The following is a 17,824-nucleotide window of genomic DNA, read 5'->3' as shown; positions in this document are numbered from 1 at the left end:
GCTTGTCCAGACTGAAATCCTTGTGGGCTCCAATGGACTTTCAACCAAACAAAATATATTTGACCTTGTGATGTACCACGTTGGGAACAGTATTTCTTTAAACGGCAATTTGAAAACATGACCAATAGCAACTCTTCGCATCTTCCTCGTGGTTGTTTTTAAAACCCTGAAACATAGTAGATATCTGGTATATAGGTAGCTCCAAAAATGTAGTCTGTGCGCAACAATAACCATCCTGTTTTTCCTTAAACTTGAACGAGTATCAGGGGAATAATATGCCAGAACGCAACATACTTTGGTAAAGAAGAGAGCAATTCTTCAGCTGAGTTCTAAAATGGTCAGTTGGATGGCAGTTTTACGCTGTGCTTTTTTATTGTGCCTGGTAAGTTGAATGTAGGGACATTAGGGTTACCTGTATATTAATGATATCCGGCATTGTTAATGAGAAACAATCAGTCTTCAATTAACTGTATTCATTTGAACTACAAACAGTTTAATACGTTGTACATTTCAACAGCTAGACAATTCAACGTGCTTTACAGGAAGATACAGATCCTCACAGTTCACTATTTTGTGTTTGTCTCTTCCTCCTCTAGTGGACCAGCGGGTGGTGTTTTCCGACTCCAACTCTTACTACCAGTTTAGCTTCGAGGAGTGTGACTCTGCCTCCTGTGATTTTCGCTCCAATGAGGGGGAGTGGCCAGAAGCTGTTAAGCTCCTCCTACAACTCGCCCCATACGTCCAGTTTCGCTCTGGAGGTGGGGCCAACAGCCCGTAAGTGTTAAAAATGATCTGATTACATAGATGCTCCGAAAGATGGATGCAAGGTGCGATCAGAAAGTTCATGTAAAAAAACAAAAAAATCATAATTGCTTTTAATTTAGGCTTGCGGGTGGGCGGGCTGTCACTTACCTAATGAATATGAGCACTTTTTCAGTATGAATTAAAATGAGTGCAAGCCATTTAGCCTAATCCTATGTAACTGTTACACTGTAAAACTGGTGAGGTTAAGTTTTTGTATGGAATGAATTAAAACAGAGATCACCGCTACAGTTTTTAAATGCCTCCTACTGGAGCGTGAAGCATAGGCTGTTGCATTCATGCATTTTCTTTAGTAAGTTTATATTTAAGTTTGAGTGGTAGATTGGATTTCAAAACAAAAGGGGACAGCCTTAATTCATGAATGTATAGACGGATTATTAGTCGTATTTATCTGTTGCAATGATAACTTATGACAAGTTTCCACTGTTGTCACTAGATTTCTGTCATTATATCTGCCAAAAAACTGTTGCAAAATGTTGATCATAGTTGAATGTGACTCAGTTTGGAGGCGCTAGATTATCTCCACTGACCTGAAGAGGCAGCTCATTGCTCTAGTAAAATATCAAAGCTGAAGTGACAGGCTTCCAGTTTAGATTTATGATTGAGGTCATTTGTCTGTCTGATGATTTTACTGTGAAAAGGGACAAGTGACTGGGTTTGATTAGGTGGAAGTGGTACACTTCTGCAAGTACATGTCTGAGCTTGCAACATACATACACACACACTGTCTAAGATCTCCCTCAAATCCCAGCGAGGAACTTAATCTCTATTCAGTTGTTTTAAATCCGCAATCTGCTTACGTGAGAGACACATTTATTTGCAGGCGCACACACCTCCACGTCCACAGACGAAATACTCGGATACACAAAAACTGTCACATGATGCGATCTGTCACGTACGCGAGACGGACTCTGACGCACACTCACACATGCACACGCGAACACGCAGAGTGGTGTCAGCCAGAGTTCCCTGCTTTGCTGCTCCTGTGTGCGGGGTTCCTGCTGAGGCTGCTACTGAACTCAATCTGTCACTCAGAGACAGAGAGAAAGTGAGAGCAATGTAGTCGGGGGGGAAGAGTTTAACGAAAAATAGAGTATATATGGAGAGTGAAGGAACAAGAGCACACGTCAACACATTCTTCAGCGTGTCTACTTCAGCGGGTGTATTTACAGACACCAGGGAGCGAACACGACAGCGAGAGGAATCCAGTGTCATACTTGCTAATGTAAATGTATCATACTGTACACACTTATATGTTCTGCATCACTTACATTATATATATCATAGCGGTTGACATGTGCACGCAGAAGCTCTTCACCAGAGGGTTTCCACAAGTTGGCAAAGAAATGATTGGAAGCTTATTGATATTTTACCCATTAACCACGTCTTAGCACATTTCTAAGCACTTTCTTTTGAGACCCCTTTCATCCCTGGTGAGTTTTACAAATATACTTGTTATCCAAGAATTCATACAGATGTAGTTTGTATTTAAAACTGTGTTTGGGTTCAAGTATTTTGTAGGATTTCGCTTGACTGTTCACCCGAAAGGTGAAGTTGTTTCACTTTAACAGATGAGACACAAATTAGATTTTGCGTTCGGCATTCTCACTCCGTCGCTTTGGCTCTGCTGCTTTCCGTGTCCTTCTTTGACTGTCGCGCCATTTCTCTGCAGGCATCCTCTCTCTCTCTCTCTCTCTCTCTCTCCCTCCGTCTCACACTCTCCCTCCTTCTTGGCCTTTCTCTGAAAAGGAGAAAAGTTGCAGCGGTGTGGGAAAATACCAGATAATTCTCACCTAGCTGCTTCTAAGAAACTTGATGCATTAGTTAACATACTGTATGAATTTATCACCTAATCTGCAGCCAGGTGCTACTGCTCCTCATGAATTATGGTTCCCCGTCTCTCACTGTTGTTTTATCTAATGAGGCAAGCATTAAAGATACTGATGACTCAATACACATAAGACTACATTGCCTGATTATTAAGCTCACCATGTAGTGATTGCTGCTTCAGTGAAGCCAAAGAAGAGCATGCTGCTAATTTAATTAATGGGATACCTCAGCTGCATCATGTGCAGAAAATGTTTACTACTTTCAGTCATTGTTATTCAGTTCATGTCAGTATTGCTAGCATGTTTTAAAGGAGCTCTGTGTCTGAGCCATAAAGCCCTTTTTAGACTTAAGATATAATAACGTTGCTGGCTTTATTCGTCTATTACAGCATTCTGTCACAGCTTTGTTTAGACACACACACCAGTGATGAACAGAGCCACGGTACGCATACGACCTCATTTACGTGTGGTTGGACAGTCCATGAGTGATGCACAATGCATAGTGATGCACTAATAAACTAAAATACTAAATCTAAACTAGAAGCAAGCTTAATAACTTACCCAAAAAATAGCAGCCTAGTTTATTGAGGACATATCTAATCACTGAAACCTCTGCCCCTTTGTGGCAGTCATCTAACTACTACTTTACCAACAGAATAGTCACTATGAAACAAATGGATAACTGAGATTTTAAACTGTGTTTCTGTGCACAACAGACAGCTCACCTGAAGCAACAGTGCGGCTTTTTGTTTTGCTGGATTCCGATCTATCCTGCCTCAGTATTTGGGTTAATTTATGATTTTAAGTAGTTATTAATGTTACCAGCACAATTGGAAGATGTATGTATGCATCCTGCTGCTATTTGATGCTGCAGGTATTTAGTAAACTCAGAGGAAACTTCACTACAAGCATCTGGAAGCAGCAACCTGAATTTCAACTCCTTTCCATTATTTATTTTTATACCATTTAAGTGTATAGCCTAATAGATGGGATATTGTAGAGCAAAGTAAATGAGAAATGTGTCATTTTGGCATGCACGCTGTGTCTTTGTTCTCTGTAAAGTTTTTGGACAAAGCCTTCCCCAAACCGCTCCATACACCTTGAGGTAACCTTGTGCCTGTCTGTTAATGTGACGCATGCAGTTTAGACTTGTGCTGCGATGAAAGTGATTCCAAAATGTTACAAGGTCTGACCTAGTAAAATTGCTGTTGCAACTTTTACTATTTAGACCGGTTGAGACAGGCTGAGTTGGCGTGAGATTAACAGACAGGAGCGCATGTCTGGAAAGGGGCTGAAGATTTGCTACCAGACAGTTTGTTGTCAGTAAAGTTTAGCAGTTCATTGTTAATTTTCACTGCAACACTTGCTGGTATAGATCTAGATGTTTTTTTTTTTGAAAATTCCTAGACAAGAAATCTCATAGTTTGAAGCAGGTTTCACAATTCAGCTTCATGCGTCATTGCACCTTGAGTGAGTCAAACGTTATACAAGATTTTTTTTCTCACTTTGTTGCTATCTTCATCTAAATTCAGTACAGTTCCAAACAAACAAGCTCTACTGGCAAAAAAAACCCCAAAACAAACGTCTTTCTCTGTCTCATTCTCTGTCTTTCACATCGCCTCGCGTTAGAGTAGGAGCAAAACTCGCGTAGAGTATATTATACTTTTCAGAAGAAATGTATAATGAGAAGGCATTAAAGTTTAACTGTGAGAAGATGTCCTGCCAACTGCAGCAGAAGTCACTTGATTTGTTTATATGATGTGTCAAGTTTATCATTATCAAAGTGTGAGCTGATTATGTTGTAGCTAATGTTTAGTTCTGAATGTCACCACGTCAAGTGCACTAAACTGAGACACCGATTCCAGTCCTTCTAGCTTAACTACATTTATGCAGAAAATACAAAGCACAGTGTCATGAACACATTCACAGTTTAGTGTAATTCAATACAATAAGCTCTGCAACAAATACAATTAAGGATTTAAACTAAATATTATGAATTGTTATGAAGCAATGCGCTACAAGAGCCTCTCAGTCCACAGTGTTGGCTTCATAAAGGAACATATTCTGGCAGGCTATTACTGTGTATTTGGTTACATGATGTTGTGTTGACTGCCTTTATATCACAAGTTAAAATGGTTGTAGAATAGTACTGATAGCATTTTACTCTCTAACAATAAGGAAAAAGCACAATTTATTGCACACCCTGGTTTTTCCCACTAAATATTATATGTATAGAGCACATTGTCTATGTACACTCTTTATTGTTTGGTGTAGTAGGAGGTGAGTCAGTCAATAACAATTGAGTTGTCAGTTGTCCTTTGTTTGAAATACAGTGTAATACAGCATTGTGCAGCAGAAGCAGAATTGCCAGGAGCTAAAATATGACACCTTAGCTTGGGAGGAGAGAACGCACGCTTTGCATAGTGCTCTGGTCGTAGACAATCCACGTCCTCTCTATTTCAAAAGAAATGCACTGGAAGCCAAAAAGCCAGACTCGGCTGAATATTGAGGCAGTATTTTAGCTACAGAGGAATCCAACCAGGCAATCACGCATTTTTACAGAGAATGAATCCTCCTCCTCCTCCATAAATCAAACTCTCTGCATTGTGGCACAAGCTTTTTATTCTTTCGCAGACTAGCAACATCCAGATTTGCATATGTGGTTGGTTTGCCTTTTCTTACTTAAGGAATTTGTATCAAGGATGCGTTCTGGTAAATCACAAAATATCACGGGACACGACTGCTCTGTGCAACATGCGCAGTGGTCTGAACAAGGAGGAGTAGCAGGCACCAGGCCTGTTAATCCTCTATCGATGCTGGTATGTGCTGCTTAATGATTGGTGACACACCTCCTACTGTGCCTCTCTTCCAGCTCTGGTACATTCAGGCTCATGGTGAGTCACCAAATTACCAGCTGACTAAAGAAAAAGCCTTAATGACCTTGATGAGAACAAATTTAGCGTGATGGCTTAGAATAGAGTCTGTATGTTGATTTGTTGAGCAGCAACTTGGTGATTTGCTGTTGTTCTACCAGCTCTGTTGGAATTTTGAGAGTCAGTCATTTGATTTTAAAGCAGAGTAGAGATTAGTCATTCTGACCATAAATACCAACAGGAAAACAAAATCGCTTTTTATCGCTGTAGGATAAGACTGACAGTAAAAATATCACATTTTTACATTCCCTGCAGGCATCTGATGGTCTACCTGCCTCTGTCTCTCTGTCTGTGCCAGAGCTGATAGCTGAAGTGTCATGCTGAGGGCTATGTGTTATCGCCATCTCTCCCGCGCCTGCATCTATCATTCCCTTATCAGATTACAGCGTACATGCACATACACACATAGTCGCACAGTGCTTCGTCTTCTTTCCTCTACAACTATTACAAGTACTACTGGGATCTCTTGATAAAATCCAAATTGTATGCAAATGGCTCTGTGTGTGTATGTGTGTGTGCACACATGCTTGAGGGGGAGAGAGTGTGTGTACGTGTGTTGTATGTTGTGCAGCAGGGGGGGGAGGCAGTGTGTGGGAGACCAATCCAAACAGTGGTTTTATAAGAGAACATATTAGACGCAGGGCCCTCGGGTGAAGTCTGCCGCCACTGAAGACAAACTCTACAACCTTGTGTTATTGCTGTGGGAATAATGCAGAGTTTACCCCCAAAACAGCCACCTGTTTACACAGCACACACAAGTGAAGTCAAATACAAATATATTCGCAGATGCACTCAGGCTTGGAAAGAAAGAAAAAAAGAAAAACCTTGACAAGAGTTACACATCTATATACATTCTGAACACATGTACACACAGCCACTGCATTGCCGCACACACAGAGCGTCTCTAACATCAATAGAAGGGAGTGTCTGGGAGCTATTTTACATGAAACCACATGAAAGGGAGAAGGAGGGTGCTGAGAGAGATGCTTGATACAAAGCCTGTAAGCAGCGAAGAGCTAGAGAGACAGATGGGAGGGAAAATCAAACAGGCACAACTTTGCTGGATATAAAATATTCGCAACCCAAATTATATTCACCTACTGTATGTTTATTATGTTTGTAATGAATGATGTGCTGGTTTTGTTTTCAGCTAATTAGTAAAATTGTCAGATTTAGTTAAAAAAAAAAAATGCCCTTCATTAATTCCTGAAAACTAAAGTTGCATCCTGGAAAAGCATCTTTTGCCTGATCACAGTGCACAGAAACATTTGATTTACAATAATGTAAATTAGAGAAAAACAGCAGGTGCTGACATTAAAGCAGGTAATATTTAGCATTTTAAAGCTTGGCATATTTTAACCGAGCTGTTCCTTTAGAGCTTATTGTGTTTATTAGTATTATTATTGAAACAGGGCTACAGGGTGGTTCGGTGGTTAGCACCGTTGCCTCGCAGCAAGAAGGTCACTGGTTCATGTCCCGGTGAGGACACCCAGGATCTTTCTGCGAGAAGTTTGCATGTTCTCCCCGTGCAGCGTGGGTTCTCTCCGGGTTCTCCGGCTCCTCCCACACAGTCCAAAAACATCCAACCATCCATTATCTATACACCGCTTAATCCTCACTAGGGTCGCGGGGGGGCTGGAGCCTATTCCAGTCGACTTAGGGCAAAGGCAGGGGACACCCTGGACAGGTCGCCAGTCTGTCCAAAGACAGACTGTCAGTTGAGGTTAACTGGTGATTCTGAATTGTCCGTAGGTGTGAATGTGAGTGTGCTTGGTTGTCTGTCTCTAAGTGTAGCCCTGTGATAGACTGGATGTCCCCTGCCTTCACCCTAAGTCAGCTGGGATAGACTCCAGGCCCCCCTGCGATCCTAGTTAGGATTAAGTGGTATATAGATAATGGATGGATGGTTTATTGAAACATTTAAACACATAATTTAAAAACAAAATAACTACAAACAGTATACATATACACTTCAAGGGTAAGCAGTAGGAGTGAAAAGGTTTACAACTTCAGCATAGATGGACACTAAACTTCCCACTTAGGCAAATATTTCTCTCTGTTTTGCATCATTTCCTCTTTTGTCTCTCTGTTGATGTCTAAGAGACTATTGTTGTTGATGTGCCACCTTTTCATGAGCACCATGTTAAGGTTCCATCACATCCAAGCAAGACTCCCAATAGTTTATTGAATTTACTAAATGGGAAAGTGCGGGTATAGAAAAGTGACTGCAATTTAGTAAAAAGGAATTCAAGTGTCATATTGGTGACAAAAATGCAAAGGTCAGTGTGTAAGAATATCCGGGTGAGATTTGGATGTGTAGCTGTAGTTCTGTTCTTACTGTACCAGGGGGCAGTGTAGAGAGGAGCACAGCTCTGCAGGGAACTTTTATCTCCGTGAAGTGTTTGATTAAAGTAATGCTGCAAATAAAGCTGTCTGTTTCTTCAAGGTCAGAGGAAGACTCTGAAGGCAACAGGGACATCTGCAGTGAGATCCTTCAGATGAAAGCTCTCGAGAGACTCACTTCTACGGTCAGTGTGTGCATCTGAATCTGAGAGTACAATATAGTCTAATGAGATAAGTGCTAAAGCAGACACACTGGAAATCACAGTATGTTTTATTTAGTCATTTACGTTTTTTTATTTTTGTGCATAAAATTAGGTACAAAGTGAGCTGGCGGCCGCTCTCGCCCGGAAGACTCGCAAAGCTTGTAAGTAATCCTACAGTTCTGAGTGTGTGTGTTTTCTTGTGAAGCTTTTCTGGTGTGTTTTTGTTTAAGTGTTTTGCTTTGCCACAATAAGAGAGAAAGGCTGTAATGTGTTGCTGTTTGGTTGCAGTGTCAGAGCAGGACTCTGAGACCACGGAGACGAGCCATCAGGAGCCTTGTACGCCCAGTGAGGAGAGCAGTCCGGTAATACTCGCAGAGATAGACAGACAGACACACACTGTAGGAATCAATTTTCTTCACCCCCCCCACTCCCAATCCATCAATTAAGTTTCACTATCTGCCTACGGAGTCCAGTTAATTATTTATACTTGCCTTGATGTAGTCCTACAACAAAATTAGCGAAGCCATTCCAGCTAATGATGGAAGTACTCCTCATAACTGAATGTTTTTTTTTTTACGAACAGAGCAATCCTTTTATTAAATAACGCTTATATTTTGTTCTAATGTCTTTGGAGAGAGGAACACTAATCAAAAAGATCTCTCTTAAAGCAAAACACTAATAGCAGATGCTATTTTTTAATCAGCAGCAGCCTTTTAGCTGTGTAATGCACCATCTTGTGTCATTTTAAGTACTTTAAGGCTGAAAAAAACTGGATGCTGTTTGTCCATGTTGCTCCGGAGTGTGCTTTCTTGTTGCAGTATTATGAGGAGGAGTGTCTTAATTGAACACAGTAAATACTCTTTTAAGCTGTTTCACCAAGAATACAATTTGGCCGACACCGCTTAATTCAGTTTTAACTCGCTCGACCCAAACACAAATTAATGGCATCATCCAGAGAAACAGATGATAGTTGTCTTCTTCTGACTACCTTGCTCTCTTCTAAAGGTCACTGAGTGCAGGTTGTATGTATGTGGAGGTACACACACACGGCTGAATGTAGAAAATGGGGTCAGAACGCTGTGCAGAGGCAGGTCTGTTTGCTTTCTCATCCCATCTCTGTACAGTCAAAACCTCTTTATGTCTATCAATTATTCATTCTCTGATGACACCAGAGACATTAGGAGAGACAGGGACAGCAGAGAATCTTTTGAACACAATTACACATATGGTAGCATACATACTGTATTTGCATGTTGTCATTCGTCAATACAAGGCAATGGCTTCCTGTGAGGCCTTGAATTTATCTATGAGTGCAGCTGTAGTATAAGGATCATTTTAGAGGCCTGAGGTAATGCAACTACTGTTTTCTTTACAAGAAGTAGTCAAAGATTAGACAGAAATATATATTTTAAAAGCTTAAATGTTTTGTTTTTTTACTTGTATCTGATTCCAGTAATGCGTTTATGACCCTTTTTATCCACTGGATTGAGTTACAACACATTTGGGTTGAACCACAGCTCAGTCATTGCTCTACTGTGGATTCCCCTCGAGTAATTTTGTGAAATGTCACAATCTTAATCCTATATTTGGTTTGTTTTCCTGACAAAACTGATAGTCACACATAAGTTCAAGAATCATTTTAAACTTAATAATAATTTTACAGTTTTTTGCTCAGATAAATGGTGAGACTTTGACGGTTTTTCAAATGTACTGAGCTTTTCAAACCTGCTCACCGGTTTTGGGGTTCAGAGGGTTAAACTAGCCTTCTTGTTAATGTACTAAGACAAGTTAGTAACAGATGAGATGGATCATTAAAATTAGATTCAAGCCAGCTGCCAATTAATATAGGCATGTATGTACATTTACAAGCATGACCATTACATCCCAGTGAGATGCTGCAGTCATGAATGCTGTGGAAATTGCTACACCTGCTACTCAACACAGCTGGATTTAGTGGACATTAGACTGATACTGCAGCTCCTTGAGGAGGATTGATAACCACTGTGGGTCCAAAAATCACGACAGATAGGTTGATAGGTCCAAACTCCAAAATAAACAAGAGTCTAATTTGCCTTTAGTTACTCTTTAGCGTCTCATCATAGAGCTCAAACATGAGAAGAATCAGAGAAAAATTAGGAATACAATGGGAGATAAGGCGGAGATAGACGAAGACAGCCACACAATGCGAGCACACACAGACAGGTTTATCTTGGAGTGTTCTGTGTCCAGATTGGGAAGCAGAAAAGGGGTTTGCAGGAAGCAGTGAAGGGCACGGGACACTGGTTGTGATATAATGTCTGTATGTGTGTGTACGTGGCTATTCTACCAGATAAGAGTTGTCACTTGGGGAGGGGGTTTCCAAGTAAACAAAATGAGTGATGTTCTGCATGGGTGTGTGTGTTGCCCTCTGCTAGAGCATGGTACCGTGGGATAGTTGAGCTCACAGGAAGGGTTACTAAACTGTGAGCCAAATGAAACATCCCTCCTTCTCTCTTCCAAGGAAAATAAACAGACCAGGCGACCCGCCACTGGTGATAACCATCATACTAGCGGCACTCTAGGGAGGACTCACACACACTAATGTTTTCTGTCATCAGGTCTATGCCACCACTAAGCCGTTAGTTTCTCCAATATCCTCCAGCTCTTTTAATGAAATCTATTGTGTGGCTCTTTGAGGATCTCTTTCCCTTTAAAGACATCACTGTTAAATATTCCTATTCACAGACCTTTTATCTACCTCAGTTGAATTACCGGGATGGTAACACTTTTCTGCGTCCCAACTCTAAAGGGGAGGAGACAGAGAGACACAACACACACCCCTTAACACACTCTCCTCTCACACAGACACCCACTCCCGCCCACTTATACTACTAATCACACACACTCACTATTTCTCCGCCAGATTGTCTGACACATAGCAGTCAGACTGAGACAAAGAGACAAGTGCAACCGATAAAAGGAATGTCTGGCTGTTTCACACAGAAAGAATAAGAGATGATGAAGGAGAACAGGGATAACAAGATAACATAGAGAGACCCAGGATTACTATTTCTTCTCATTCTCCTCACATTGGACATAAAGGAGCAACTCAAAAAACTTGTCACTGCATGTTTCTGGATTATGCACAAACTGGCTTCTTTTGGACAAGAACATTGAGCTCGGTTCCACAAACGAACTTTGAGTGTTTCTGCCATGTCTTGGGACTGCGGGTTGAGATATGTCTTCATGCCTCCTGTGTTGCAGCTGGGCGGGGTGTGTGCGTTGCGGGACAGCGGTGGCAGCGGCGGCGGAGGGATGGGGAGCGTGTGCGGCCGCGAGGAGCTAACCACCCGGCTGGGCCTGGAGGCCGTTCAGAGGCTCGCCAAGGACGGTTGTCGGCTGCTGCAGAACCACAACTATCGTCTACCTGACAGGAACCAGGCGGTTAGTAGAGTGTGTAATGTTGTGGCTTTGATATCACAAAATGTTATTAATGTCATGCAGTGTGTCTTCAGGACTGATGAGGTTGCTCTGTGAACTCTTAGCAAGTCATCTGCAGCGCGAGTTGTGGCTATATGGTTAATGTGAGTAGAGAGTAATGGACGTCATGTGGTAAATGTTGTCATTACTTTCGTCACTTTTGAGCGCACACACACTTCAGGTCTGAGTTACTCATGGTCTCAAGTGAGGGATCATATGAGTAAACCCGCATCACGACCACCATGATTGGCGTTTCTGTCAGTTTGAAGGATAGACACACACATTCGCACATTTTCAGCGTGACTGCTTTTTTAAATCATCTGAGTACATGAGGAGGCATCTGTGCACCCACATACACAAACCCACTAATGTTAGCATTGCAGATGCACAGAGCTTGGCTTCATTGAGACCACTTTAAATAAAAAAAAACCCACCAGTTCTCCAGTTCGTCTAATGTGGGTGTTAATAATGGCTTAGTGCAATGTGAGCTCATACATTTTTTGCAGTCTGTCAAGTACTGTGCGTGTGTGTCTGTGTTCACTTGTGTGTATGTGTGTGTGCGTGCATGTGTGTCTGTGTCAGTTTGCTGGCTGGAGCTTATAATCATTTGTGGGAGTTTGTATGTGTATGCTCATGCACTGCCAGCACTGTGGCAGGCTGAGTCAGTGTGTGCTCATAATGAGCGGGGTGTTAGTGAAGCGTTGTACTGTATAATCCTGCTCTACAGTACACCTGAGGGCAGGAAACGAAGTAAATGCAGTCTGATTTCACCCTGCATCACGACGTGTGTGTTTGTGAGCTTGTTGAGTTTGACTGAAGCCCAGCCTTTGGGGATTTTCCAGAATGTGCATAATTTTACTTTGATTCCTTGCAAACATGAAAAACTAAAAAATGCACTGTATTTGACAGCAGCTTTACCACTATATGAAATTTGAGAAGAATATTTATGCAGCGTTGTTGCAGCAGGTATGCTTCAAAAAAGAGGGTTTAACTAGACTCTTACCAGCTCACTGTTCACTGAACCTTTAATTTATTAAGCCCTTTACCTACATTTAGATTGACTTAAATCTTACATATCTTGTATAGTATAAAATAAGTTTTTTTCAAAGTAATTGTGCATGGTCTTAGTTATATGTGAGTAGAAACTTTCAAGACCTTTCCTAGACCCAATGGTGAACACTAAACCTACATTTTACTCGGTGCTAAATCATTATGTATAGTGTGTAAACTTGTGAGTTTTCATATGCGTAGTTTTCTTTCTTAAAATGCAATTGCACCAGCAGCAAATGATTTTTACAGAGGAATAAAGAACCATTTTTTCCTCATTATTTTTTAAATGCTTAAGTATTGGTATAGATCATAAAGTTTCCAAACATACATATTTAAGGATGAACTGAAGACAAATTATACGCAAAAGTAAGAAAGTATGTTGTCTGTGGTAGGTGTATAAAAATCATAGTGCTTTTTAGAATCCTGGCTATGAAAGACGCTGCGTTTCTCAGATTCTCTCCAAAACATCATTTCAATTTAAGGCTTTTGTCACTCCAAAATCTTGTTAAAGAGAAGTGAGGGAAGCAATCACTGGCAGAAGTCTGACAAGCTGTGTGAAACAGCGACATTTCAGACTTATTGTGGAGTGATACAGTTAGAAGGTAGAAAGGGCAAAAAACTCTTTGCTTGACTACGGAGTACTTGAAAAAATGAAAGTATGACATGAAATCACCAGGTGCTGAATTATCATCACTGTGATCACTGACAGCTCTATTGTGCGTCAGCGTAGCGTGAGCAGCGAAAAGCACATGTGAACAAGAGGCACATTTACAATATATCAGCCAAGAGATGTACCAGCAGCAATGAATTATTAAAAATACCCTTCAAAGATAATGGCTTTCCTGCTGTTCCATTCTTCTGATCGTATTATATTCACCTGTTAGATTTTCGTAATCTAAAAGTTTCTCTTAAGTAATAGGAATGGGAAGTACACTGTGATCTGTTTCCACATCTATCTTTAGGGATGCAGCTTTTCAGAAACACATTGCAAATGTTCAGATATTTGTAACAGGTATTAGCGTTATTTTTGCCAAATCATTGTCCGTCATAGGCAGCAGGATTTAGCAAAAACCAAAACCAAGCAATACGCTCGATTCACCGCAGAGACCATTCTCCTTTTACTGGGTTGTCATGGTGATATATTTCTCTCTCTTTTTTTTTTTAGTTTCCTTTTTTCCATGACAGATAAGCTCTGACAAACCAGTGTGGGCTGTTTCCATAGTAATCTAACTCTTGTCAGACGAGTGCATCGGGTCCCTCTCTGCCTTCTAGTCGACTTCTGACTTGCATTTGTACTCCTCTACATTTAATTCAGCCATCAGGGTTTACCTCAGGTCAGCCTACACAGGAGGTTATACCAGGTCACAGCATGCATGACACACTCGCATGAATTTTGGGCAGCCCATATTACTTTCTGGTGATTTTCACCCTGTGTATGTATGGCTGCACATGTGCGCTGCTGACCTAAAACCACATTGTTTTCATATTCTTATCCACTATTTCCAGGAATCGGGGCCCAGAGCTATCACAACACAGATATGGCCTGGTCACTATCGGCACAGACACCAACACACACACACACTGGTAGGAAGAGGAAAGGAACAGAGAGTGCTTCCTTTAGGCTTTCCACGAGGCCCACCTTTCCTCTGAACAATATTATGTCAGAGTGTGCATGTGAAGGAAATACAAGAGACTGAGCGAGTGACGGGGGTAAAAAGAAAAGCCTTTCTGGGACACAAATCGTGAGCTTGTGCGAAGCTGAATATATTCTGCATCCTTCACTTCTCGTTTTTCACCCACAAGTTGAGGTCTTTAATTTTGTGTGTGTGAGGTTTGACCCATGACGAGTGCAGAAAGTCTTTTCTCTGCTCCAAAATCTCAAACCTCCAGAGCATGAAGTACGACCACTCAAACAGAGACAGAAAGAGGGGAAACAGAAGAGCTGAGCGAAGGGAGGAAAGCTGGTAATGCAGATGGCTGAATTGAAGGAAGGGATGACAGAAACTAGAGGAAACTGCCTGACACACCTGTTAGCTGAGAACAAGCAACGATGAGAAAAAAAAAGACTCTCTAAACTACTTGATGCAACATACCCAACTTCAGTTTATTTATTCACTGTCTACTCATGTTTAGGAACATTTGAAAAGTGTGGATAAAGCTTATCGTTGGATTCAAATGTGTTTTTATCAGTCGCTTCTTCTTGTATTTCTCACTCCTCCTCCGTGTCTCTCACTTTCCTTCCCAGTCTCTTGCCTTTCATCTCGTTTTTTTTACTCGTTCTCTCGCTCTGTTTCTGTTGCATAACTATGTGACCCCTCCTCACCACAATGTTCAAGTGCCTTCTTTGTATATTTTTCCATTTTCATGGTTTAGGTTCCTCTAAAGGCCAAATTAATGTTGTTCTTGCAAATCGCTGTTTGCAATTAATTCTGTGTTTGCATGGGAACGTATGTGATGTGTGTGTATGCATAATTAGCTACACAATGTTAATGTTGTTAGTTGGGTGCATTTTTTGAAGGCTTTTTGATCTTGAGTGTGTGTGTATGTGTGTCGTAACACTGGCTTCCTCCATTCTTGGCTCAAAGTTGTTTTTCTTGGCATCTGTGTAAAGACTGTGAGACTTGTCGGAAAGATCAACAGTTTGTTACTGTATCGGGAACAACATTTTCTTCTCCTTTGTTTTCACAGTAGTTATAATGTGTTACATAATGCTTCCCGTTCCTTTTTCTCAGTAATTCTGGGGCACTTTATTAGATATCTGATAGTTTTGAGAGACGGGAAAGGTCAGCAGAGATAGAGGAGGGGGTGGACTTTGTGATAAAGCTGGTCCTGGTCTGCGTTTGAACCTCAGATGACGTGGTCTAATGGCGTGTCCCCTTTAGACCACTTAGCCACCAAACTTGTTATCTCGACATCACATCTTGGCTGCTGGGTGCGGCCTTGGTGCCAGTCCAAGATGTAATTAATGGCATGCTGTGTCAGATCTCTTTACATCAGCTGTCAGTGCTTTAACTTATCTGCTGTTTGCATCTTTGTGTTGCTGCATTAAGTACTGATAATAATTCTTTAAAAGCACACTTTCACCACAAGTGGGGCTGTGTGTTCGTGCACGGTTCGCGGTGACGGTTGTAACGCAGTGAAAACTGACACAGTTTGTCAAATCAGATCAGTTAAGTGTGATGCACTTTAGGATGTAGGTATTTTATCTTTGTGTTGCGGGCTGACTGATGTGGTTATTGCAGGACTGATACAAACACCGATTATTAGGAATCAAGGGGGCCGAGGACCGATATGTGAAACCAATAGAAATATGAAGTAAATATGAAAATCTTTGTGTCAGCATGTAGCATAGCACAAACTCCAGCACAAAACTTTGTCCGAATTATTGATATACATGTTTAATTAACATAAACCGTACAGCGTTGATTTTTAGGGTCAATAGGCTATTACTTGTGACATGTGACCAGCTAGTGCAATGAGCAGGACATCGCTTAAGACTACAAAAGACCCACAGAGAGAGTGGCAGCTGCATGAGAGTCAGTAGGACATTTTTAAAATAATTTATTTGCCGTGCTGAGCAGTCAGGCCAACAATCAGCCGACCCCTGCTTTTATGCAACAAAAAAAATGTTCTTTTTCTAGAGGCCTGGATTGTATTCTATTTGACAGGAAGCCCACGAGTCAGACAAAGTTTGTGTGGTGTTGTCTTCTTCTTTCATGTTTAATCATAAACTGAAATGTAGATGTTGTTAACAAGGTGTGTTTTTTTTCCCCCCACATAGTAAAACTGAACAGGAAATTGAAGAAAGTGCAGAATAAAGCACTGAAATATCCAATTTCTTGTTGCCTCGTCATAGCAGAAGATGCTCTGAACAGAGTCCTAAACAAGACATGGCGATGCTGTGGGGAGTGAACACCTCAGGTTTTGTTTGTTCGACAGCTCAGCCAAGATTTAAAGTCTTGTACTACCCGGAATCATTTTGTATGTACACACGTACAGCAAACATTGAACTGAAACGCAAGTCAATTTCAATTATGTGGGCCAATGCAAATTTTCCTCATCAGGCTTTATAGTCTGCACAGCACAGGACGCCCTCTGTCGTTAAACACTAGATTCTGATGAGGAAAATCTCCTCCAAACAACTTTGGAAAGAGAAAAGCGGTAAAAACTTAAACTTAAATGAATACTGAGCAGTTTAAAACCTTGCAAAACAAAGCTAGAAAGTAATTTAACTTCATTTTAACTACTTAAAATGTGCAGTTTGTCAAATAGGAGTGAATGAGCTCAAATGACTTGAATGCAGCAGCACACCTGAGGGGGAGGATGTGGTGGCTGCTGAGCATCTGTGTCATACTTCAGTAGAATATGAGTCATCGGAGCATGTCGGCACGCAAACACATACACACACCGAGCACTTCGGGCATATTGTTTTGTCTGACCCAAGTCAGATCCCACCTGCCGTCTTTCAGGATCAGACAGCTCCTTTCATCAGACAATCACAAAGATAGTGTGTGTGTGTGTGTTTGTGTGTGTTTGCTGCCTTTCTATTGACTTGTTTTTGAGTTTTATAGAGGTATCTTTGACTGGACTTGCAGTGCTCTGTGTTAGGACTCAGTTTCTTAAGTAGAAATCCAAATTTTACATGTCGTGATCACAGTTGTTAATGAGTTCGCTGTTGGCACTTTTGGAAACCTGATCACTTTTTCTAGCTTTGTATTGTTAAAAAGTAACACTACTTAGGCCTGTTGTAGTTATCATATAATCAACTGTACAGAGAAATTTTCAGCTGGATGAAATGAACAGAAATGTCTTATTTCAGTCACTATTTCCACAAGTGTTTGTCTCGAGGTCCTTAACTTCTAGCAATCAACTGACTGCATTGTGACGAGCATCTATTGACGTTTTGATTTAGTTGTAAAGTCAAACACTTCAACAACACTGTAGGAACATTTAAGTTTAAATCAGCCCAATAACTTTATAAGAGACGATTTGTTGGATTAGGAGCAAAAATGTGACCATCACAGGCGCTATTACCACTAATCTAACACCAAAAGAGTCGTAAAATGAACAGAGAAAGACATTTGAATTCTTAATCACAACCATTTGTATGACAATTGATCGTCAGCTTAACTTCCACGATGCCGCCAGTGTGTGATGTTATGCAACTGTGCCAACTAATATGTTT

General features: G+C 41.0%; 1 protein-coding gene across 1 annotated transcript in view; it reads left to right on the top strand.

Annotated features, from left to right (window-relative positions):
* rapgef5a (Rap guanine nucleotide exchange factor (GEF) 5a) overlaps positions 1–17,824 on the top strand; it is a 50,825-nt gene that overhangs the window by 14,127 nt on the left and 18,874 nt on the right. Inside the window, exons 5-9 of the mRNA XM_008301234.1 lie at positions 597–774; positions 8,031–8,112; positions 8,243–8,291; positions 8,419–8,492; positions 11,374–11,553. Of these exons, the coding sequence (XP_008299456.1) occupies positions 597–774; positions 8,031–8,112; positions 8,243–8,291; positions 8,419–8,492; positions 11,374–11,553 (563 nt within the window). The remainder of the gene's footprint in view (positions 1–596; positions 775–8,030; positions 8,113–8,242; positions 8,292–8,418; positions 8,493–11,373; positions 11,554–17,824) is intronic.

The sequence above is a fragment of the Stegastes partitus genome, unplaced genomic scaffold (assembly GCF_000690725.1).
Source record: "Stegastes partitus isolate 25-593 unplaced genomic scaffold, Stegastes_partitus-1.0.2 Scaffold1645, whole genome shotgun sequence".
Taxonomy (NCBI): Eukaryota; Metazoa; Chordata; class Actinopteri; family Pomacentridae; genus Stegastes; species Stegastes partitus.
This window is presented reverse-complemented; position numbering and strand designations above follow the sequence as displayed.